Consider the following 25709-nt stretch of genomic DNA (forward strand, 5'->3'; position numbering starts at 1 on the left):
GGAGCTCTCACACGGTAAGTGGCTCAATAAATATCTTTAATGGTATCACTGATAAATATTATTGAGAAGCAGCATAGCCTGGTGGATAGAGCTGGGGTTTGGGAGTCAGAAGGACCAGGGGTCTAATCCCAGTTCTGCTACTGGTTAGCTGTGCGACCTTGGGCAAGTCACTTCACTTCTCCATCCCTCGGCTCCCTCTTTGGTAAAATGGGGATTAAGGCTGTGTGTCCCATGTGGGAAAGGGACAGTGTCCAACCTGATTATCTTGTATCTATCCCAGTGCTTAGTACAGTGCCTGGTACATAGTAAGCGCTTAACAAATACCACACAAAAAATGGATCGTTTAGCACAGTATAATGACATTTATTAAGCGCTTACTATGTGCAAAGCACTGTTCTAAGCGCTGGGGAGGTTACAAGGTGATCAGGGTGTCCCACGGGGAGCTCACAGTCTTCATCCCCATTTTCCAGATGAGGTAACTGAGGCACAGAGAAGTTAAGTGACTTAACCAAAGTCACACAGCTGACAATTGGTGGAGCCGGGATTTGAACCCATGACTTCTGACTCCAAAGCCCATGCTCTTTCCACTGATTCACGCTGCTTCTCTGAAGCATGTGCTGTGGTATAACTAGGTAACTGGGATGCTCAAACATAGGTGGGGTACGACCAAAAACGTTGATCATGAGAACTCTTTCATTCATCCATTCAATTGTATTTATTGAGCGTTTACTGTGTGCAAAGCACTGTAGTAAGGACTTGGGAAAGTACGATATAACAACAAACAGACACATTCCTGCCCACGCTGAGCTCATTCTAGAGAGGGGGAGATAACAAAATAAACTCACGTCTCTAACCAATGAATCAAATTTATTGAGTGCTTACCGTGGGCACAGCACTGTACTCAGCACTTGGGAGAATATGACATAACACAGTTGGTAGCCATATTCCCTGCTCACAACAATGTAAAGGTGTCACGGGCCTCAATAATGTAAGCTTGTTGGGGGCAGGGAATGGGTCTGCTTTATTGTTTTATTGTACTCTCCTAAGCACTGCTCTGCACACAGTAGGTACTCAATAAATACACCCCCTCGAAGTCCAGGTTCTCAATCGATCAATGCTATCTACTGAAGATTTATACTGTGTGCAGAGCACTCCACTAAGTGTTTGGGAGAATACAATACAGCAGAGTTGGTAGACATGAATGCTGCCCTCAAGGAGCTTACAATCCAAAGGCATAAAAATAAATTGCAAGTAGGGAAGGGGGCGGTTCTGAGACTTTGTGGGCGTCCAATCCTCCCCCACAGTGCTAACTTTGTTCCTGGAAATCCCTTTGTAAGGAAATAATTCTCCAACTCTGTAATCGTTGTCTTACTTTAAAGCAAACACAGCAATGGTATTTTAATACTTTTGAATCAGGAATGGTAAATAAGTGCCGAGCGGCATCCTACAAAATAACTCTGTAGCTAAGGTCACTCCCTTAATACCTCTATTTACCATCATCTCCTGGAATGCCCACCTTTAAGACCAGAGTATACCTATTATTACAACCGAATGTCCTCATCATTTCATTCATTCATTTGATCGTATTTACTGAGTGCTTACTGTGTGCAGAGTGCTGTACTAAGTGCTTTGGAGAGTACCATAAAACAATATGCAGAAAGACTGCATTTCCTGGGCTCATGTTCCGGTAGAATTTCTAGGGTTTCTCAAGAGTGGAGAAATTATCTCAGTTCCAGGATAAGGAGACCGAAAACACGATCACCTTGGTTAATGTGAGACTAGCCCAAGGGGCTGGGGTGGCGGGGCAGGCAAACACGGAAGTGAAGCCGGAATTTGAGGTCGATCGGGGGAGGTGGAGAAAAGAAGGGAGAGAGAAGGAAAGAGAAGAGGAAAAAACAGGATGGGGGTGAGGGGGGAGAGGAGAGCAAGGAAGAGGCAAAGGAGAAAAATGGGAGACAAAGGAATGATGGAGGGAGGTCAAGGGGCCACACTGACCCATTTCCTCCCCTTTATATTGGCCAGGGCCGATTGGCCCAGTGGTCCAGAGCGTAGACAGTGGCTGCGGCCCATAGACCTGATGCTAATCTGTCTCCCCCTCTAATCCTCGTGCTCCTCATTCATTCATTCATTCAATCGCATTTATTGAGCGCTTACTGTGTGTAGAGCACTGTAGGGTCACACTGGCACAAAAAAACTCTTTCTCCCTCCACGGCTCCTCTCACAGGCTGAGACATCCCTCAGGCAGCCATTTCTGCTCCCTGTTTTCCGGGACCACACCTGCCCCACAGAATCCCAAACAGGAGGTTGTGCCGGGAGAAGAAACCGAGGCACCTCGTTACCTACCTACCGTTTCACAGCAGAGCAGTTGGGCACATCCTTCTCGCCCCCCGATGAGATCATTCGCCTAGAATTCCTTGCCTCGCTTATCCTCCATCATCATCATCATCATCAATCGTATTTATTGAGCGCTTACTGCTCAATAAACTGGGACTATTGAGCTGGGACTTCCAGCTCCCAGCCACAAACCCCGGCCTGAGTCCAGCCCTGACCAGAGAATCGAGTTGAAAATCACTGGACGGAAGGGAGTTGGGGACATTAATGGTTTGGGCCTGGGTCACTGTAAGAGGACCAGCATGGCCTAGTAGCAAGAGCATGGGCTTGGGACTCAGAGGTCATGGGTTCTAATCCCAGTTGCACCACTTGTCTGCTGTGTGACCTTAGGCAAGTCACTTAACTTCTCGGTGCCTCAGTTACCTCATCTGTAAAATGGGGATTGAGACGGTGAGCCCCACGTGGGACAATCTGATTATCTTGTATTTACCTCAGCGCTTAGAACAGTAAGTGCTTAAGAAATGCCGCAGTTATTATACTAGATTCCTCGAGTCGAAAAACAAATCCAAAAAATGAAATCGACGATACGGAGAGATGTATTAGTGGCTAGAGGCCGAGCCTGGGGGTCAGAAGGACCTGGGTTCTAACCCCGGCTCTGCTGCTTGTCTGCTGAGTGACCTCGGACAAGTCACTTCACTTCTCTGTGCCTCAGTTACCTCATCTGTAAAATGGGGACTAATACTGTGAGCTCCATGTGAGACAGGGACTGTGTCCAACTGATTAGCTTCTATCTAAACTGTGAGCCCACTGTTGGGTAGGGACCGTCTCTATATGTTGCCAACTTGTACTTCCCAAGCGCTCAGTACAGTGCTCTGCACACAGTAAGCGCTCAATAAATACGATTGAATGAATGAATGAATATCTACCCCAGCACTTTAGAACAGTGTTTGATACACAGTAAGTGCTTAACAAATACAGGGAATGTGTCTGCTTATTGTTGAACTGTACTCTCCCAAGCGCTTAGTACTGTGTGCGCTGCACACAGTAAACGCTCACTAAATATTACTGAATGAATGAAATACCATTATTATTATTATTATTATTATTATTATATTCCCACAGGGGGAAAACAGAACCGTTTTAGAATGCTGTCTGGCAAAGTTTGGGATTCAACAAGCTCTATCGTTCACTCCGGAAGCTCTTGTCTAGGAAACAATGGTTCAGGGGCACCATGCCCCCCGTGCCACCGGGACGTTTACTGCACCGCTGCCGAGTGCAACCCTCTCATCATCATCATCATCATCAATCGTATTTATTGAGCGCTTACTATGTGCAGAGCACTGTACTAAGCGCTTGGGAAGTACAAATTGGCAACATCTAGAGACAGTCCCTACCCAACAGTGGGCTCACAGTCTAAAAGGGGGAGACAGAGAACAAAACCAAACATACTAACAAAATAAAATAAATAGAATAGATATGCACAAGTAAAATAAATAAATAGAGTAATAAATATGTACAAACATATATACATATATACAGGTGCTGTGGGGAAGGGAAGGAGGTAAGATGGGGGGGATGGAGAGGGGGACGAGGGGGAGAGGAAGGAAGGGGCTCAGTCTGGGTAACGCCACAGAGGTAATGAAACTTTCTCAGACGTCCGCTTCTCAAAAAGCCATGCCCCATTTCTCCTCCCAAATGGCTTCCCTGTTGCTAAGCAATAGCCAAGCTTGTGGTTTCCCTCCACTCAGCCGCCAGCTCCTTCTAACTTCCAAAGTCCACGGGATCAAGAGGGCCATGAAAGAAATGGGAAGAAAGTTTTCTTCCTACCAGCTACCTGAAGACAAGGAAATGGTCCAGCCCTTTTTTCAGGAGGGACAATGGACACGTCCCGCCTGCAGTGAATAAAGCAACAGTTGGGGGATCTTAGAGACGCCACTATGGTAAATAAATCCAAATAAACGCGTCTCACTCTTTGCCACGAAAACGGAAAGACGGAGAGCCGATCGACAGCTGCTTCCCAGGTTAGCCGTCTGCTTCCAGAGGTGATGGCACCGTGGCTTGTGGATGGCTAGGCCCCCCCCAAAGTGCTGGGAGGGTTGGCAAAGAAAAGGCCATGAACCTTAGCCATGAACCCTGGAATCTGAGAATCAGCATCATCTGGTGCAATCAATCAATCAATCATATTTATTGAGCGCTTACTATGTGCAGAGCACTGTACTAAGCGCTTGGGAAGTACAAATTGGCATCACATAGAGACAGTCCCTACCCAACAGTGGGCTCACAGTCTAAAAGTGCACAGAGTACAGGCCTGGGAATCAGGAGGACCTGGGTTCTAATCCCAGCTCTGCCACTTCATTCAATCTTATTTATTGAGTGCTTACTGTGTGCAGCCACTTGTCTGTTGTGTGACCTTGGGCAAGCCGCTTCACTTCTCTGGGCTTCAGTTCCCTCATCTATTAGATGGAGATTAAGACTGTGAGCCCCATGTGGGACATGGACTGTGTCCAACCCGATTTGCTTGTATAATAATAATAATAATGATGATGGCATTTATTAAGCACTTACTATCAATCAATCATATTTATTGAGCGATTACTGTGTGCAGAGCACTGTACTAAGCGCTTGGGAAGTACAAGTTGGCAACATATAGAGACAGTTCCTACCCAACAGTGGGCTCACAGTCTATATGCAAAGCACTGTTCTAAGCGCTGGGGAGATTACAAGGAGATCAGGTTGTCCCACGGGGGGGCTCACGGTCTTAGTCCCCATTTTACAGATGAGGGAACTGCGGCACAGAGCAGTTAAGTGACTTGCCCAAAGTCGCTACCCCAGAGCTTAGAACAGTGCTAGCCACATAATAAGTGTTTAACAAGCCATTATTAATATTATCATTACAATGCAACAGAGTTAGTAGACATAGTCCCTGCCCACAATGAGCTTACAGTCTAGAGGGCAATCTAGTCTAGTTTCCCCCCTAGACTCTGAGCTCGTTGTGGGCAGGGAATATGTGTACCAAGTCTGCTGTATCGTACTCTCCCACACTGTTAGTATAGTGCCTTGCACACTGCAAGCCTTCAAAAATGTGATCGATGGATTGATAGAAAGGGAGACAGACATTAATAGAAATAATCTACTAGACGTCTTCCACTTGGCAAGGTTGCCTAGACATAGATCAGCAGATTTCTCCCACCCCCACCTGCACGAGACAACCACGCCAACAGCAAACGCAAATGCCATTTGGAAGAATTTCAACCCAATATGGGAAAACTCTCATCACGTTTTTGATAAAGATTCAAGAGCATTTAATAAAAATCAGGCTTAATTTGCCACGTGAGAATGTCGATGGTTATAAGGGAGAGTAATGGTTTAAACTTTGACAGACTTCCTATTCCTTTACTTGTTGCATTTTCCTCAGAATTCTCAATTTGCTCCAAATATACCATGCTTACAAAGCTAGTAAAAGGACTAGTCACTCATTCAAGGATAGGAATTAGCCATGTAGGAATTATCGGGCAGAAATCTGAAAGTGTACACCATTAGGGACAACTCAAATCAGAACACAACCCTTTTTTCTTGAGGTGAAAATCAAGAAAGCCTGTCATGAAACGATTGTCAAGTTTGGTGAGGTTTTTTTTTCCAACGTGAATTCTCATTATCCTCTTTTCAGAGAGACACCATCAACTCTACTCCATTATAGCTGGAATGTGTTTTCAGGAGTAGAGGCCAGGGAAAAGATACATACGAGTGTAACTATTTACGGGATTTAATGCAGGGGCGGGGGGGATAATATATTGGAATAATATGAATATTGGAAGCTTGGAGTCATTCCCAAGCGCTTAGTACAGTGCTCTGCACACAGTAAGTGCTCAATAAATATGACTGATGATGATTCAGAGGAAAAGCAATGTGGTTTATAAAGCCACAGTATCTTCTAATCCCGGCTCCGCCACTTGTCTGCGGTAAGACTTTGGGTAAGCCACTTAACTTCTCTGTGCCTCAGTTCCCTCATCTGTAAAATGGGGAATAAGGCTGTGAGCCCCTCTTGGGACAACCTGCTTACCTTGTATCTACTCCAGCCCTTAGAACAGTGCTTGGCACATAGTAAAGTGCTTAACAAATACCATAATGATAATTATCATTATTACTGTTATTATTAAGTTTTAAATACTATAGCATGTTGAGATTACAAATATTATTTTAAAAACAACATACAGTAATCATTGGCTGTTGTATTGCTCTGAGATGTCCCCATGATGTGGGTTCTCTTTATATAACCAAATATTAATAACAATAGTTGTGGTATTTGTTTAGTGCTTACTATAATAATAATACTGATGGTACTTGTTAAGCGCTTACTATGTTCATTCATTCATTCATTCAATCAATCGTATTTATTGAGCTCTTACTGTGTGCAGAGCACTGTACTAAGCGCTTGGGAAGTACAAGTTGGCAACCTATAGAGACGGTACCTACCCAACAGTGGGCTCACAGTCTAGAAGGGGGAGACAGAGAACAAAACAAAACATATTAACAAAATAAAATAAGTAGAATAGATATGTACAAGTAAAATAAATAAATAAATAAATAGAATAATAAATATGTACAAACATATATACAGGTGTTGTGGGGAAGGGAAGGAGGCAAGATGGGGGGGATGGAGAGGGGGGCAAGGGGGAGAGGAAGGAGGGGCCTCAGTCTGGGAAGGCCTCCTGGAGGAGGTGAGCTCTCAGTAGGGCCTTGAACTTTACTAAACGCTGTGGTGGAAACAAGCAAATGGGGTTGGACCCAGTCCCTGTCCTACGTGGGGCTCACAGTCTCGATCCCCATTTTACAGATGAGGTAACAGAGGCCCAGAGAAGTGAAGTGAGTTACCCAAGGTCACACAGCAGACAAATGGCTGTATATATGTTTGTACATATTTATTACTCTATTTATTCATTTATTTATTTATTTTACTTGTACATATCTATTCTATTTATTTTATTTTGTTAGTATGTTTGGTTTTGTTCTCTGTCTCCCCCTTTTAGACTGTGAGCCCACTGTTGGGTAGGGACTGTCTCTATATGTTGCCAATTTGTACTTCCCAAGCGCTTAGTACAGTGCTCTGCACATAGTAAGCGCTCAATAAATACGATTGATGATGATGATGATGAAATGGCGGAGCTGGGATTAGAACCCACAACTTTTTGACCCCCAGGCCCGGGCTCTAGCCAGGAGGCCAAGCTGCTTCTCTAGGCAAGACTTCCACAGTGCAGCCTGGATCGAGCAAAGAACCAACTCTGTGAAACAACAATGTTCCCGACGTGACCTCAGTTCATTTTCCGGGTGCCGGCACCCGCAGATTTACAAAGGAAGGCTGTCTGGGCTCGCTGGCACTGGAGTGGCCAAACTGCCATCCCGTTTTAGATAAATAACCAAAACTGGGTGGAGACAGAACACAGCCATCCTCCTACAATTCCCTCTTGTAGTACGCTCTGACAGCCCCAAGAATAATAGGACTTGGATGCTATATGGCCCCATGTTTTTCTCTTTAATATTCAATAAAGAATAGGAACCAGATAGCTCACCCTGGAATTGCATTTGCTCAGCATTTCTCCAATAACCAATCCATCAATCAGATTCACTGAGCGGTGCTGACTCTGTGCAAAGCACTGTATTAAGAACTTGAAAGAGTACGGTATAACAATATAACAGACATATTCCCTGGCTACAGTGAGTTTACAGTCTAGAGAAGCCGGGCTTGAACTTTTCCCAAGAACTGTTCTATCCGTACTCCTGACCATGGTAACTCTAAACCTTGAGGGGACTATGCCCTTTAGCACCCAAGTGGTTTTTCCTTGGGTACTTCCCTGCCCAAATGTATAAAGCCCTCGTCTTCATCCTAAAGTGGGAACCTCCACCAGAATCCACAGGAACCCCCATCAATCAATCAATCAATCGTATTTATTGAGCGCTTACTGTGTGCAGAGCACTGTACTAAGCGCTTGGAAAGTACAAGTTGGCAACATATAGAGACAGTCCCTACCCAACAGTGGGCTCGCAGTCTAAAAGGTGGAGACAGAGAACAAAACCAAACATACCAAAAAATAAAATAAATAGAATAGATATGGACAAGTAAAATAAATAGAGTAATAAACATGTACAAACATATATACATATATACAGGTGCTGTGGGGAAGGGAAGGAGGTAAGATGGGATGGAGAGGGGGACGAGGGGGCGAAAAGAGGCACAACAGAACCCGACCCTCAGAGTGAACAAAAAAAGCGCAGGGAGGACAGGGGGTGGACACATAAGGAATCATTTTCGGGGGAATGAGTGATGATTTGGCGGTGAGATAGATGAGACGGAGGTCAGGGCTTGCCATAGAAAATTCTGGCATCAAATAGTGCCATGTGGGCTCCATCAAAAATCAGATCAATTGATAAATGGTATTTACTAAGCGCTTACTGTAGGAGAGAACTGCACTGATCACTTGGGAGAGTGTGCTATGAGTTGATAAACATGTCCCTTGCCTACAAGGAGGTTGGAGTCCGGAGAAGGAGCACGGGCTAGAGGAAAGAGCACAGTCCTGGGGGGCAGAGAGAGAACCTGGGTTCTAATGTTAGTCTTGCCACTCGCCTGCTGGGTCACCTTGGGCAAGTCACTTCACTTCTTTTGCACCTATTTTCTCACCTGTTGAACAGGAATTCAATCCTACTTCCTCCTCCTCAGACTGTGAACTCCAATGGGACAAGGACTGTGCCTAGCCTGTGAACAGAGAAGCAGCGTGGCTCAATGGAAAGAGCGTGGGCTTGGGAGTCAGAAGTCATGGGTTCTAATCCCAGCTCCGCCATTTGTCTGCTGTGTGACTTTGGGCAAGTCACTTAACTTCTCTGTGCCTCAGTTCCCTTATCAGTAAAATGGGGACGGGGGACAACCTGATTACCGTATATTCCCCCCAGCGCTTAGAACAGTGCTTGGCACATAGTAAGTACTTAACAAATGTTATGTTGTCAACTTGTACTTCCCAAGCGCTTAGTACAGTTCTCTGCACACAGTAAGCACTCAATAAATACGACTGAATGAATGAACAAATGCCATCATTATTATTATTACTATTATCTTGTATCTTACCCACACGCTTAGTACAGTGCCTGGCACATAATAAGCACTTAACCTATACCAATTAAAAAAAAAATCACTACCACTGACAACTGTCTGGATTCATCAACAATAAATGGTATTTACTGAGCACTTACTATGTGAAGAGCACTGTACTAAGTGCTTGGGAGAGCACACTAGGTTCCCTACCCTTGTGTGTTCCTCACACCAGGCTGGATCTGGGTAAGCAGAATCCAAAATAATAATAGTTGTGATATTTGTTAAGTTCTTACTTGTTTTGAATGGTATTTGTTAAGAGCTTGTGCCAAGCACTGTGCTAATTGTTTGCAGTAGAAACAGAATATTCAGATCAAGCCCAGTCCCTGCCTTAGTTGGGCTCACAGTCTAAGGGGTTGGAGAACAAACAGTTAATCCCCATTTTACAAATGAGGAGGCACAGAGGAGTTAAATGACTTGCCCAAGGTCACAGGCAAGAGCAGCATGGCCTAATGGATAGAGCATTGGCCTGGGAGTCTGAAGGACCTGGGTTCTAATTCCGCCTCTGCCACTTGTCTGCTGTGTGACTTTGGGAAAGTCAGTTCACTTCTCTGGGCCTCAGTTACCTCATCTGGAAAATAGGGGCTAAAAATGTGAGCCCTATGTGAGACAGGGACTGTGTCCAACCTGATTAACTTCTATCTACTCCAGCGCTGAGAACAGTGTTTAGCACATAAAATAATGATAAATAACGATAATGATGGTATTTCTGAAGCGCTTACTATGTGCTAAGCACTGTTCTAAGCACTGGGGTAGATATAAGGCAATCAGATTGTCCCACGTGGGGCTCACAGTGTTCATCCTCATTTTACAGATGAGGGAACTGAGGCACAGAGAAGTTAAGTGACTTGCCCAAGATCACACAGCAGATAAGTGGTGGAGCCGGGATTAGAACCCATGACCTCTGACTCCCAAGCCCGGGCTCTTTCCACTAAGCCACAGTGCCATTATTAAGTGCTTAGTACAGTGCTCTGCACACAGTAAGCGCTCAATAAATACGACTGAATTAGACTTTTTAGACTGTGAGCCCACTGTTGGGTAGGAACTGTCTCTATATGTTGCCAATTTGTACTTCCCAAGCGCTTAGTACAGTGCTCTGCACATAGTAAGCGCTCAATAAATACGATTGATGATGATGATGACTGAATGAATTATTAGTAGTATTCCTAGCCTCATTCTTTCTAAGCGAATCAAAGCAACGTAGGCACCAGATCCCAGAAAGCTACTGTTTGAATCCGTCTTACATCCACCTGTAATGGCCCCATGTTGAACTCCTGGGCTTTTAGAATGGCCTTGTTTTCAGGAAATTAACGCCATCAAAGACTTCTCCCAGGAAATTAAAATAGAACCACTTACTTTTCATTCATATTTTGGTCAAACCTCCTGGGAAGCAGGCAAACCCATTTAGGCGTGAAGAGAAAAGCGAGAAAAGTCGGTCGGTTTTTGCGGCCAGGAGCTGGATCGTGAGTTGAGTTTTTATCCGAGTTCCTCAGGTCGCAAACCTGCAGTTTATCAGCTTTGCCTTTGTGAATAGGCGTCAGGGCTAATTTCTCTCGTGTTTTGAGGGGTAAGGCAGGGCGGGTTAGGGGCAAGATCTTTCCTGGCAATCCCAAAGTAGTTCCGAAAGCTAGTATCCTGCTACTAAGTACGTCTCCGGAGTGTACGGTATTGGAAGACTGTCTTTGCGGGTTTGGAACATGGACCCGGGATTTGGTGTTGGGTGTTTAGTATGACCTAGTATAGAGAAGCAGCGTGGCCTGGCAGAGAAGAGCACAGGCCTTGGAGTCTGAAGGATGTACATATTTATTACTCCATTTTTGTACATATTTATTACTCCATTTATTTATTTATTTATTTTGCTTGTACCTATCTATTCTATTTATTTTATTTTGTTAGTATGTTTGGTTTTGTTCTCTGTCTCCCCCTTCTAGACTGTGAGCCCACTGTTGGGTAGGGACTGTCTCTATTTATTTATTTATTTATTTTCTTTTATTTGTACATATCTATTCTATTTATTTTATTTTGTTAGTACGTTTGGTTTTGTTCTCTGTCTCCCCCTTTTAGACTGTGAGCCCATTGTTGGGTAGGGACTGTCTCTATTTATTTATTTATTTATTTTCTTTTACTTGTACCTATCTATTCTATTTATTTTATTTTGTTAGTATGTTTGGTTTTGTTCTCTGTCTCCCCCTTTTAGACTGTGAGCCCACTGTTGGATAGGGACTGTCTCTGTATGTTGCCAACTTGTACTTCCCAAGCACTTAGTACAGTGCTCTGCACACAGTAAGCGCTCAATAAATACGATTGATGATGATGATGATGATGATTATGATGATGATGTTGCCAGCTTGTACTTCCCAAGCGCTTAGTACAGTGCTCTGCACACAGTAAGCGCTCAATAAATACGATTGATTGATTGATTGATGTGGGTTCTAATCCCGGCTCCGCCACTAATCTGCTGTGGAATCTGGGGCAAATCACTTCACTTCTCTGGGCCTCAGTTACCTCGTCTGACAAATGGGGATTAAGACCGTGAGTCCCATGTGGGACAGGGACTGTTTCCAACCTGATGATCTTGTATTAACCCCAGAATTTAGAGCAGTGCTTGACACGTAATAAAGGCTTAATAAACGCCATCAGCCTTACTGAAGATACATCTCCTCCAAGAAGCCTTCCCTGACTGTGCGCTCCTCTCATCATCATCATCATCATCAATCGTATTTATTGAGCGCTTACTGTGTGCAGAGAACTGTACTAAGCGCTTGGGAAGTACAAGTTGGCAACATATAGAGACAGTCCTACCCAACAGTGGGCTCACAGTCTAAAAGGGGGAGACAGAGAACAAAACCAAACATTCTCCCACTCCCTTCTGCGTCACCCTGACTTGCTCCCTTCGTTCCTCCTCCCTCCCATCCCCACAACATGCAGTAAGAGCTCAATAAACACGATCGAACGAATGAATGAACACACTCTCGAGAGAAAAAAGCCACATCTGGCGGGGGCCGGATCTGAGACCTCCTGCAGGATTCCTCCATTTCTCCTCCAATCCACACCTCCTCCCTTTCTCCTTTCCGCTTTTCACACAGAATACTCCAGCCAGAAACGTGGGGGAGGGGATCAACTGGAGAGAGGGAAGAGAAGAGTTGGGTGGTGGGGGAGACCCGAGGACAGGGAACTCTAGGAATTTTCTGGCTAGAAGCCTGGGAATGTCCTGACCCTAGAGGGCAACGGAGAGGGAAAGGTTCAATTCCAACGGGACAGCGGACGATCCCGTGGGATTCCCAAATTCACTTTGATTCCTAGATTTTAATTCTCCAAGCCGAAATCGCAGAAGTCATCCGCGTTGGGAAGATTTAAGGGGGAAGGCGGCCGCCACCAAAAAGTGGCAAACAGGGTCTTTGAAAGCTACCAGCTACGAAGCAGAAATGAATGAGGATGGGGGACTTAAAACCCAGGCACATTGTATGAATGTCTCCTAATCTGGCTTTTCACTTCTCTGGGCCTATGAAACTGCAGAAGGATAATCCTCCTGGTCCCTGGCCAACCTTTAATTAATGGCCCTTCCCCAAGGCTCAGCCCAAGCAGCGAGCCCACGATGGCATGTCCAGTGTCTGAAGGAAAGGCTATTTTTATCAGGGGCCTCAGTCAGCACCCTCACAATGGCTGGGATTAAAGTTACTCAGACCTCCAAATTGCTGGGTCAATGCAATTACGTACAAACCCGTTTGAGGAGCAAGTGATTGCACACTGCAATCTAGTAACCAATACCAACCCCCAATCACCCCCCCCCCAAAAAAAAAGAAAGCACCAGGAAGAACGCTTTCTTCGACTCTGATTCTGATAGGAAGCCAAGCGATGACATCTGCACATTTTTTTTTCCTTTTAATCAGATTTCAGGGATTAAAAATACACTATGAAGTCACATCAGTTTCCATTCCAAACCATTTTCTCTTTTACAAAGAAGGCTGGGCATGTGGAAAGTGACTGGCTTTTGTGACTGGAATCTAAAGGAAAATATTCTAAGCAATTAGAGAGAAAGAGACAGAGAGAGAGAGAGAGACAGAGAGACAGAGAGACAGAGAGAGACAGAGACATCAAGCAACAGTTTGGAAGCTCCCTCTGACCTCCAAGTTCAGCCTTGTCCTTGTCCAAAAAGACTGTAAGCTCGTTGTAGGCAGGAAACCGACTCCGCCACTTGTCAGCTGTGTGACTTTGGGCAAGTCACTTCACTTCTCTGGGCCTCAGTTCCCTCAGCTGGAAAATGGGGATTAAGTCTGTGAGCCCCACGTGGGACAACTTGATTACCTTGTATCTACCCCAGCGCTTAGAACAGTGCTTTGCACATAGTAAGCGCTTAATAAATGCCATAATAATAATAATAAAGGAAACGTATCTACCAACTCTGTTATATTGTTATATTGTTCCCTTCCAAGTGCTTAATACAGTGATCTGCACAAAGTGCTCAACAAATACCACTGATGGAAAATTCGCTCCCCCTGGTCACCTCATTGCTCATTCAATCATATTTATTCAGCATTTACTGTGTGCAGAGCACTGTGCTAAGCGTCTAGTAGAGTACAATATTACAATAAACAGACAAATACCCTGCCCACAATGAGCATTCAGTCTAGAGGTCGAGTTTACCGTCTATTCCAGGCCGGCATGGTATGGGTGGCTGTTTCCTGAGGCAGTGATGGATAAGGGGACCGCCAGCTCTGGGATCCATGGCCTATTGGAAAGATCCCGGACCTGGGAGTCGGAGGACCTGAGTTCTAAACCCGACTCTGCCACTCGCCTGCTGTGTGACCTCGGCCAAGTGGCATCACTTCTCTGGGCCTCACCTGGAAAATGGGGATTAAGATGGTGAACCCCATGTGGGACAGGGACTGGGTCCCACCCAATTAGCTTGTATAAATATTCATTTCATTCATTCCATTATATTTATTGAGCGCTTACTGTGTGCAGAGCACTGTACCAAGCGCTTGGGAAGTACAAGTTGGCAACATATACAAAGTAAAAGTTATACAAAGTGCAAGTTGCCAACAACAAGTTGGCCTGGCGCTTGGTATAGTTCCTGACTATATGGGCTAAATCTTAGCCATGGGCAGGCCAGGCAGAGGAGGCTAGCAGAGGCAGACCGATAGCCACCCCATGACCGTCCAAAGCCGTCCGGTGGTCGTCCACCTGGGATGGGACCCTTCTCATCTCGGGGGAGGCTGTTGGGGTTTCTAATTCATCCATTCATCCATTCAGTCATATTTTTTGAGCACTTACTATCAATCAATCAATCAATCAATCGTATTTATTGAGTGCTTACTATGTGCAGAGCACTGTACTAAGCGCTTGGGAAGTACAAATTGGCAACACATAGAGACAGTCCCTACCCAACAGTGGGCTCACAGTCTAAAAGGGGGAGACAGAGAACAGAACCAAACATACCAACAAAATAAAATAAATAGGATAGAAATGTACAAGTAAAATAAATAAATAAATAAATAAATAAATAGAGTAATAAATATGTACAACCATATATACATATATACAGGTGCTGTGGGGAAGGGAAGGAGGTAAGATGGGGGGATGGAGAGGGGGACGAGGGGGAGAGGAGGGAAGGGGCTCAGTCTGGGAAGGCCTCCTGGAGGAGGTGAGCTCTCAGCAGGGCCTTGAAGGGAGGAAGAGAGCTAGCTTGGCGGAGGGGCAGAGGGAGGGCATTCCAGGCCCGGGGGATGACGTGGGCCGGGGGTCGACAGCGGGACAGGCGAGAACGAGGTACAGTGAGGAGATTAGCGGTGGAGGAGCGGAGGTTGCGGGCTGGGCAGTAGAAGGAGAGAAGGGAGGCGAGGTAGGAGGGGGCGAGGTGATGGACAGCCTTGAAGCCCAGGGTGAGGGGTTTCTGCCTGATGCGCAGATTGATTGGTAGCCACTGGAGATTTTTGAGGAGGGGAGTAATATGCCCAGAGCGTTTCTGGACAAAGGTAATCCGGGCAGCAGCATGAAGTATGGATTGAAGTGGAGAGAGACACGAGGATGGGAGATCAGAGAGAAGGCTGATGCAGTAGTCCAGATGGGATAGGATGAGAGCTTGAATGAGCAGGGTAGCAGTTTGGATGGAGAGGAAGCGCTTAATAAATGCCATTATTATTATTATTATTATTATTATTATTATTATCTACTCCAGTGCTTAGAATAGTGTCTGGCACATAGTGAGCATTGAACAAATACCATAGGGGAACAAAAACAAAAAGACGACAAAGTCCTGAAACAACTGCTCCAAAGAATATCTGACCACTATGTTGTTGGTGGTGGTGACTTTTGAGTGTGTGTCAGGAAGAGACTGGAGCTTCTGACCTTGCACCCAGTCCCTACTGAGGGGATGATGGGGCTGACCCCATGCCAGTCTTCCTCTCCCCCTGGCCCGGGCAAACTCTCCAAGACAGGGCTACATATCCTAGCCGGTCCCACCCCCAAGGCATCAGTCTCCCGTTCTTCCAGCCCCAGTCTCTTGGCACCAAGGTGGGTCCAACTTGCCAAGCCTGGGCACCCCCGTTCCAAGCCTTTCAAAATCTGCATTTCCCCTCCAGGAAGGAATTGGGTGAATTAATGGGCTCCAATGCACTTCCTGGAGACGTGCCGGGTTTCCTGTCCTTCAGGCCCTTCCCCGAGAGGCAGGCCGACTGACCCCATACCCAGCCCTGGTTACCTGCGTAACGGGCCACAATCCAGCAGCCACTGGCATTGTTAGCCCTCCGTGGCCTTCAACCTATGATTCCTGCTGGGCCTCATCGCCTCTCAGGACCCCCGATGACCGAGTAGGGGGGTCCTCTCTTGGAGAGCTGGAGCTAGAATGCCCTTCCCTCTGGACTGGAAGCTCACTGTGGGCAGGGAATGTGTCTGTTTATTGCACTATTGTCTTGTCCCAAGTGCTTAGGGCAATGCTCCGCACACAGTAAGCACTCAATAAATACGATTGATTGACTGACTGACTGACTTCCCACTGCCCCACTGTTACTGGTCACAGCTCCTTCTTGGGGACTTCAGGGATTCCCCTGCCGGGTGACCTGAAAACTCTGAATGGCGAGGAATTAAATCACACAACAAATACGTATATTGGGCATTTGTTAAGGGCTTACTACGTGCCAGCAGCATACTAGGCCCTGAGGTAGAAACAAGCTTAGCAGGCACAGTCATTCATTCCTTCCTTCCTTCATTCATTCAATCGTATCTGTTGAGCGCTTATTGTGTGCAGAGCACTGTACTAAGTGCTTGGAAAGTACAATTTGGCAACAGAGAGAGACAGTCCCTACCCAACAACGGCAGTCCATGTCCCATTTGGGATTCACGGTCTTAATCCCCATTTTACTCATGGGGCAACTGCAGAGAGAAGTGAAGTGACTTGCCCAAGGTCACTCAGCAGACAAGTGATGCAGCCAGGATTAGAACCCAGGTCCTTCTAGTTAGGATAATAATGATTGTGATATTTGTTAAGCGCTTATCATGTGCCAGGCTTTGTCCTAAACCCTGGGGTGTAAACCGACTAATCAGAGTAGACTTGGTGCATGCCCTACATGGGGCGCATAGTAAGTGCTTAACAAATACCAATATTATTATTATTATCCCCCATTTTACAAATGAGCCAACTAAAGTACGGTGACGTGAAGTGACTTATCCAAGGTCATACCACAGACAAATGGCAGAGTGGGGATTGGAACCCATAATCTCCCAGGCCTGTGCTTTATCCACTAGACCACCCTGCTTCTCTGAGAGTCAGGATAGAGTATGGCCACTGTAGACTCCACACTCCCTCAGAGTCACCCCAGTTTTGGGTGACCCAGGCAGTCCCTTTCCCTTTCCTGGGGTTCTGAGTGGAAAAGCAGCAGAAAAACAATAATGATGGTATTTGTTAAGCGTTTTCTATGCACCAAGCACCGTTCTAAGCGCTGGGGTAGATACAGGGTAATCAGGTTGTCCCACGTGGGGCTCACACTTTTAATCCCCATTTTCCAGACGAGGTAACTGAGGCACAGAGAAGTGAAGTGACTTGCCCAAGGTCACACAGCAGACCAGTGATGGAGCTGGGATTAGAACGCACGTCCTCTGACTCCCAAGCCCAGGCTCTTTCCACTAAACCAAGCTGCTTCTCTAACCTAACCTTAAAAACCTTAAAAATCTAACCTTACTTTCATTCCCCATCATCATCATCATCATAATGGCATTTGTTAAACCTATATATATATATATATATATATATATGTTTATACGTATTTATTACTCTATTCATTTATTCATCATCATCATCATCATAATGGCATTTGTTAAGCCTGTATATATATATATATATATATATATATATATATATATGTTTGTACGTATTCATTACTCCATTTATTTTACTTGTACATATCTATTCTATTTATTTTATTTTGTTAATATGTTTTGTTGTCTGTCTCCCCCTTCTAGACTGTTAGCCTGCTGCTGGGTAGGGACCGTCTCTAGATGTTGCCAACTTGTACTACCCAAGTGCTTAGTACAGTGCTCTGCACACAGTAAGCGCTCTATAAATACAATTGAACGATGAATGAATTCCCAAATTGACTTGCTTTCCATTCAGAATTTTAAAATAGGTCACAAGGTCTGGGACCACAATTTCCATTCATTCATTCATTCAATCGTATTTATTGAGCGCTTCCTGTGTGCAGAGCACTGTACTAAGCGCTTGGGAAGTACAAGTCGGCAACACAGGAAGACGGTCCCTACCCAACAATGGGCTTACAGTCTAGAAGGGGGAGACACACAACAAAACAAAACACGTAGAAAGCAAGAGATATCTACATCGAGGAAACACCAAATAGCTCAAGGAGGTGAATGTTACTCATTGTGGGCAGGGAACCTATCTACCAACTCCGCTGTATCATACTCTCCCAAGTGCACTGCAAACAGTAAGGGCTCAATAAATCCCTTTGATTGATGTTTAAACTTGAGCCCCTTTTACATGAGCCCACTAGATAACCAGGTATCAGTGTTGAGGAGCAAGATCTTAAACTTTTAAAAAGCCCCCACTCTCATTTACCTCACTCCAAAAGAGGAAATTGATTCAAACCCGATCAATTTACTAAAAACACCTTAATCAGAAAGGTTGCAAGAAAGCCACTTAAAGGAGAGCAACCCCTTAAAACTGGGAACGGTGAGGTCACCGTAGGCTGAATTTAACCGGATATTATGACGCTTGAACACTGAAATAGGAATCTAAAGGCCATTCTGAATGGATTTTTTTTTTTTTTTGCTAATTTCCCACGTAAGATGAAATTCTAAACTCCACTCCGTGGAAACCGAGCAAAATTCCCAAGTTCCATGCTTACATGAGAAATTGGATGAAACACATCATTTACAATTAAGCCATTTAAATACATACCAAAAAAATTAAGCAAATCAGAACTCTTTCTGGAAGAAAGTGTAAGCACGCTAATCGAGTACAGAAAATGACAACACGTAGACAAATGAAAGTCTCTGAGTTTACACCATGAAGTGCCTGCAGAATGGCACTATAAAGCAATTATTAAATCAAAGACAGCGCTATTAGTTTGTAAGAAAATGACATTCTGGAGAAAAACGTCAGTGCAGTTGAGATACTGCTGAACTTCCCAAAGAGTCCTCCATTTCTCAGATTAACAGTAAAACACCTCGCTCGTAGCTGATGTAGCTCCTTATAGGAAAGGATTCCGGAAATATAAACTTCTCTTAAAAAAATCCTCTCCCCCACCCCGCACCCCTGTTTTTTATGGGCTTCAAGGTATCCTGTGATTTAAGCTGAAAGACATTCTAGAAAAATCAGAGGTGACAAAAATAAATGGAAGAATGGAAAATGATAATGATGGTATCTGTTAAGCTCTTACTTTGTGCCAGTCACTGTACTATGCACTGGAAAACGATACATTGGATCAATTTGAAATTCCAATGGGGTGCAAATGGAATTCCCAAACACGGAGAATTTGTCATTCTAGGAGACCTCTGAGAAACCCTTTGGATGAAAATGTAAGGATGCTTTTCACATTCTGGTTTTCTAAAAATAAAGGCGAAAATCATTCTCAGATCATAAGGTAAAGGGCAAGAATTTCTAAATGCTTTCTTCCGTCAGAGAGTTGAACGGGAAAAAAAAAACATGGGTTGAACAACAGTGTCTTCGCAAATCAATAACTACCTTCAGTACACTAGGTAACTGATGAATATTTAATTTTAAAAGACATTCATAAAAGTTTTATACTGCCCGGGGCTGGTGGATAGGTTTGTTCCCATAGATTTTTTTCATGAGGGTGAGTAATGCCTATTAATGCTTCCAAAAGACTCAGTGCAAATGTGTAGCTCTTAAAACTGCACAATGGCAGGAAGGTTCTTGGGATCTTGGACCAATTTGCCCAACACTCACGAACGATAAATCTTTTCTTCAGATCCCTTAATATTTGAAAGGTGTTGCTCACTGTCCCCTGAATCGTAGAAGAACACAGCTATGTGATAGGAAGTCCTACTGGGCAAGTCAGTCCTACCTTTAACAGAAGGAGCTGTCCGAAGAGAAAGATGGCATCTCATGAAAATGGCATTAACAGATTACCATGACCCCCTTTCCTTGCTTGACACGGAACCATAAATGTTGACCGACAAAGTCCTAGCTACCACATATTTTTAAAAAGGTGGATTTAGTCATGGGGAGAAAAGTCTACATCACTGCTAAATTTAGCTTTCTAAAATAGAAGGCATGTTTCAAAAAAAAATCCAAAATAAAACGACTGCGGTCGCCATTAACCCAAATCATCCCCCGAGAGGATTCTGCTAATGTCAAACTGCCATTATCACGTTTTTCTCACCATTATCACAGACTATTCCCCTAGGATGGACTCTGGTCACCACAACAACACTCCAGCACGTGCAAGAACCAAAGAAGCCAACTCTATGGGGCCTATTGGAAAGAGCACCGGCCTGGAGGTCGGAAGATCTGGGTTCCAATCCTGCTCTGCCGCTTGCCTGCTGGGTGTAGCCTTGGACGAGTCACTTTGCTTCCCTGCGCCTCGGTTTCCGTGACTGTAAAACGGGCCTTCAAAACCTGTTCTCCATCCTACTTAGATGGTGAGCACCGTGTGGGATACGGACTGTGTCTACCTATCCCGGCTCTTAGAGGAGTGTTTGGCACAGAGTAACTGCTCCACGTGTACCACAACTAGAATTGCTAGTCTACAGCTGTGGGACCAAAGTTACTGTTTTCCTCCACCAGTCTGCTGGAGCAGGACTCATTCCGCATCTCCAAAAAGATACGAGAGCTTTCAAGCAATCAATCAATCCTTATTTACTGAGCACTGACTGTGTGCAGAGCACTGTACAATATAACCGAGTTGGTAGACACGTCCCCTGCCCACAACGAGCTGACGGTCTAGATGGGAAGACAAGGAATAAATTACGGATCTGGACCAAAGCGATGTGGAGCGGAGGGAGGGGTGACGTGCACATCTGTAATTTTATTTACTTGTATCGATGTCCTCCTCCCCTTCTCTAGACTGTGAGCTCGCTGTGGGCAGGGAAAGTCACTGTTTATTGTCGCACTGTACTTTCCAAAGCATTAAGTGGCGTGCTCTGCACACGGTAAGGGCTCCATTAATATGATTGAATGAATGAATAAAGGGAGTAAATCCAAGTGGGAGGGTGGATAAATCCAAGCAGGGTGGAGAAGCCCCATGTTGAGTCTTTGGGGCTCATTAACTCATTAACTCAGCACTTGGAATGAAGTTGGCTCCTCTGGTAGGAAGGATTATAAATCTCTGCACAGGAGCCCCTCTTCTTTGGACAGAGAGGAAGAGGATTAAGGCTGAATTCTTCATTTCATGTTGCTTTTACAGAGGGATTACTTATTAAAGCAGACTCACTGACACACTAACAGAACGAGGAAAATACCACTACCAAAGTCCACTGTTTCTTGACATCCTCCTCACACTTTCCATTAAACAATTTAGCCTGAAGAAATCTTAAATTGCCCCATATTTTTAAATGCTCCACCCTTGGGAATTTTCTCTTTTTTTATGGTATTGTTAGGCGCTTACTAAGTGCCGGGCACTGTCTGGAGAGCTGGGGTAGATATGAGGTCATCAAGCTGGACACAGTCCCTGTCCCACATAGGGCTCGCAGTCTTAATCCCCATTTTACAGATGAGGTCACCGAGGCTCGGAGAAGTGACTTGCCGAAAGTCACACGGCAAGCAGACTATCCTATTTATTTTATTTTGTTAGTATGTTTGGTTTTGTTCTCTGTCTCCCCCTTTTAGACTGTGAGCCCACTGTTGGGTAGGGACTGTATATGTTACCAATTTGTACTTCCCAAGCGCTTAGTACAGTGCTCTGCACATAGTAAGCGCTCAATAAATACGATTGATGATGATGATGATGATGAAGTGGCGAAGCCGGGATTAGACCCCTGGTCCTTTCACTTCTAAGACTGGGCTCTTTCCACAAGCCCCCACCGTTTCTCAATGGTTCGATGAAAAGGCCCAACCTCACAGTTCTAATCGGAGGACCAGAAGCAATCAAGGCAATCTGGGGATCAAATTAGCTTCAGTACATTTTATTTATTTATTATATCAAGTGAAATACAATTTACGATGACTAATTAATAGCTTTAGATCCAGGCTCTTGGCTAAAATCACATTACAAGCTTGCCGTCTTTCTCGATAGGGTGAAGAAACAAATAAACCCTTATTTCCACCTTCTTTCGGACTGCAATATCTTTCTCTCCCGGCCCTACAAGGTTCCCTCTGGGATTAGAGAAGAAGCGTGGCTTAGTGGAAGGAACCCGGGCTTGGGAGTCAGAGGTGGTGGGTTCTAATCCCGGCTCTGCCACTTGTCAGCTGTGTGATTTTGGGCAAGTCACAACTTCCTCTGGGCCTGTTACCTCACTTGTAAAAGGGGAATTAAGACTGTGAGCCTCACGTGGGACAACCTGATAACCGCTGATCTACCCCAGCGCTTACAACCGTGTTTGGACAACACGCTCCAAGTAAGCGCTCAACAAATACCATTATTATTATTATTATTATTAATAAAAGAAAGAAAAAACTCCAATACTCCTATGGCAAAGTCGGGGGGGGTCTCCAGGGTCACTCTCAAAAGTGGAGGGAAGCAGACCCCTAGGGCATGTTCATTCTTGGAAGTGGAGAGAACCGGACTCCGGGGTCTGCCCAGGGTCACTCTCAGAAGCGAAGAGAAGCAACCTGGCCTAATGGACCGAGCCCAAGCCTGGGAGTCGGCGGGTCATGGGTTCATTCATTCATTCATCCAATCATATTTATTGAGCGCTTACTGTGTGCACAGCACTGTACTAAACGCTTGGGAAGTACAAGTTGGCAACATATAGAGATGGTCCCTACCCAACAGCGGGCTCACAGTTAGAAGGGGGAGACAGGCAACAAAACAAAACATATTAACTAAATAAAATGAATAGAATAAATATGTACAAGAGTAATAAATATGTACAAACATATATACATATATATGTATAAATAAAATAATAAAATAAATAGAGTAATAAATATGGTTCTCATCCCTCCTTCGCCACTTGTCTGCTATGGGACCTTGGGCAAACCACTTCTCTGGGCCTCAGTTCCCTCATCTGTCAAATGGGGATTGAGAGACCGTGAGTCCCATGGGGGACAGGGACTGTGTTGGACCCAATTTGCTTGTCTCCACCCCAGTGCTTAGTACAGTGCCTGGCACACAGTAAGCGCTTAACAAATACCATCATTATTATTATTGTTGCTATTATTATGTGGGGAGGGGGTGAGGAAATGGTACCCCCTGGGGGGGTCTCCCCTCAGGGTCACTTCGGGTCCTCAACATCATCTCGATTACCTTGTATCTACCCCAGCGCTTACAACAGTGCTTGACAGACAGTAAGTGCTTAAAGAATACCATAATTATTATTATTATTACTATCCCCTTGAAGCGGTTGGTTTCAGAATCCCTTGACATGGAGGGTGATAAGACTCCATGACCCTGTACCAACCTTCCCCCCTCAAACCTCCAGACCCCCCGAGACGTCTCCATCACCCTCCAAATCCTCAATCCCCCTGCCCACAACCTCCTTCTTGGAAAGCCCCTGGAGTCTCCATCACTGGCCACCCCGAGATCCATACATCGTTCCCCAACTCCTTCCGTCAGTCAGCCTTGAATCCTTCATGCTGCATCCATCCATCCCCCTCCTCTCCACTCTCCTCCCCGCTGGAGTCCCCATCACCGGCCAACCCGATGGTCCACACACCCTTCCCCAACTCCTTCCGTCAGTCAGCCTTGAATCCTTCATGCTGCATCCATCCATCCCCCCCCAACTCTCTTGATGATGATGATGATGGCATTTGTTAAGCGCTTACTATGTGCAAAGCACTGTTCTAAGCGCTGGGGAGGATACAAGGTGATCAGGGTCATCCCACATGGGGCTCACAGTCTTCATACCTCTGGGGTTTCCATCACTGGCCACCCCGAGGTCCATGCATCCTTTCCCAACTCCTTCTGTCAGTCAGTCCTGAGTCCTTCATGCTGCAGCCATCCATCCCTCCTCTCCACTCTCCTCCCCCCTGGAGTCTCCATCACTGGCCACCCCGAGGTCCATACGGCCCTCCCCAACTCCTTCAGTCAGTCAGTCCCGAATCTTTCATGTTGCAACCATCCATCCTCCCCCTCCACTATCCTACCCCCTGGAGTCCCCATCACTGGCCAACCCGATGGTCCATACATCCTTCCCAAGTCCTTCCGTCAGTCAGCCTGGAATCCTTCATGCTGCATCCATCCATCCCCCCCCGCCCACTCTCCTCCCCGCTGGAGTCCCCACCACTGGCCACCCCGAGGTTCATACATCCTTCCCCAACTCCTTCCTTCAGTCAGCCTTGAATCCTTCATGCTGCAACCACCCATCCCCCTCCTCTCCCCTCTCCTCCCCGCTGGAGTCCCCATCACTGGCCACCCCGGGGGCCCTCCATCCTTCTGTCCCGCTCCCCCGCCCCCGGGGTGGGTGTCCTTCCCAAGCGCTCAGCCCAGCGCTGTGCGCAGAGTAGGCGCTCACTAAATGCGACGGAATGAGTGCCAATGCACGCGCCCCGTGCGGCCCCCTCGGCCTGGGGGCCCGGGCCGGGGGTCCTTGGGGTCCCTGGGGTCCCTCCCCGCCGCCCACCCCCGGCCCCCCCGGCCCCCCGGCCCCCCGGCCGGCCCCCCGGGGCGGTACCTTGTGCGGGGGCCTGAGGAGCCGGTGGAGGGCGGCCAGCTGGGCTCCGAGGGCCAGGTCGGGCTGGAAGGCGAAGAGGGGCGGCCTGCTGGGCTCGGGGCAGCTGCTGCCGGAGAACGGGTCCGTGTCGTCCAGGAACTGCACCCTGCACACCAGCCGCGCCATGCTGCCGCCATCCAACGGGACCAAACCAAACCGCGCAGGACAGGACCGCACCGCACCGCACCGCACCGCACCGCACCGCACCGCACCGCACCGCGCAGGACCGCACCGCACCGCACCGCACCGGAGGGCCCAGGCCTCCCGGGGTCCCCGGAGCCCGGACAGCGGCGGCGGAGGCGGCGGCGGCCACGGGCCCTCGGGCTCCCCTCCCCCGCCTCCTCCTCCTCCTCCTCCTCCTCCTCCTCTCCTCCCCCTCCTTCTCTGCTCCCCTCCCCTCCTCCCCCCTCTCCTCCCCTCCTTTTCCTCCCCCTTTCGTCTCCCCTCCTTTTCCTCCCCCTTTCTTCTTCTCCCCTTCCTCCCCTCCTTTTCTCCCCCTTCCTTCTCCCCCCTCCTCCCCTCCTTTTCCTCCCCTTTCCTTCTCCCCTTCCTCCCCTCCTTTTCTTCCCCCTTTTTTCCTCCCCTTCCTTCCCCCTTCCTTCTCCCCTCCTCCCCTCCTTCTCCTCCCCCTTTCTCCCCCTTTCCTTCTCCTCTCCCTTTCTCCCCCTTTCCTTCTCCTCTCCCTTTCTCCCCCTTTCCTTCTCCCCTTCCTCCCCTCCTTTTCCTCCCTTTTTCTTCCCCTTCCTCCCCTCCTTTTCCTCCCCTTTTCTTCCCCTTTCTCCCCTCCTTTTCCTCCCTTTTTCTTCCCCTTCCTCCCCTCCTTTTCCTCCCCCTTTTCTTCTCCCCTTCCTCCCCTCCTTTCCTCCCCTCTTTCTTCTCCCGCTCCTCTCCTTTTCCTCCCCCTTCCTTCCCCCTTTTCCTTCTCCCCTTCCTCCCCTCCTTTTCTCCCCCTTTT

The 25709-nt window shown here is 46.5% G+C and overlaps 1 protein-coding gene across 1 annotated transcript in view; it reads right to left on the minus strand.

The window, feature by feature from the left end:
• The window catches only part of FHOD3 (formin homology 2 domain containing 3), a 335498-nt gene extending 310608 nt beyond the window's left edge, over positions 1 to 24890 (minus strand). The window contains 1 exon segment of the mRNA XM_038770188.1: positions 24716 to 24890. Coding sequence (XP_038626116.1) covers positions 24716 to 24880 — 165 coding nt within the window. The 5' untranslated portion in view covers positions 24881 to 24890.
• Between the last annotated feature and the right edge of the window lie 819 nt (positions 24891 to 25709).

This window comes from Tachyglossus aculeatus, chromosome X3 (assembly GCF_015852505.1).
Source record: "Tachyglossus aculeatus isolate mTacAcu1 chromosome X3, mTacAcu1.pri, whole genome shotgun sequence".
Taxonomy (NCBI): Eukaryota; Metazoa; Chordata; class Mammalia; order Monotremata; family Tachyglossidae; genus Tachyglossus; species Tachyglossus aculeatus.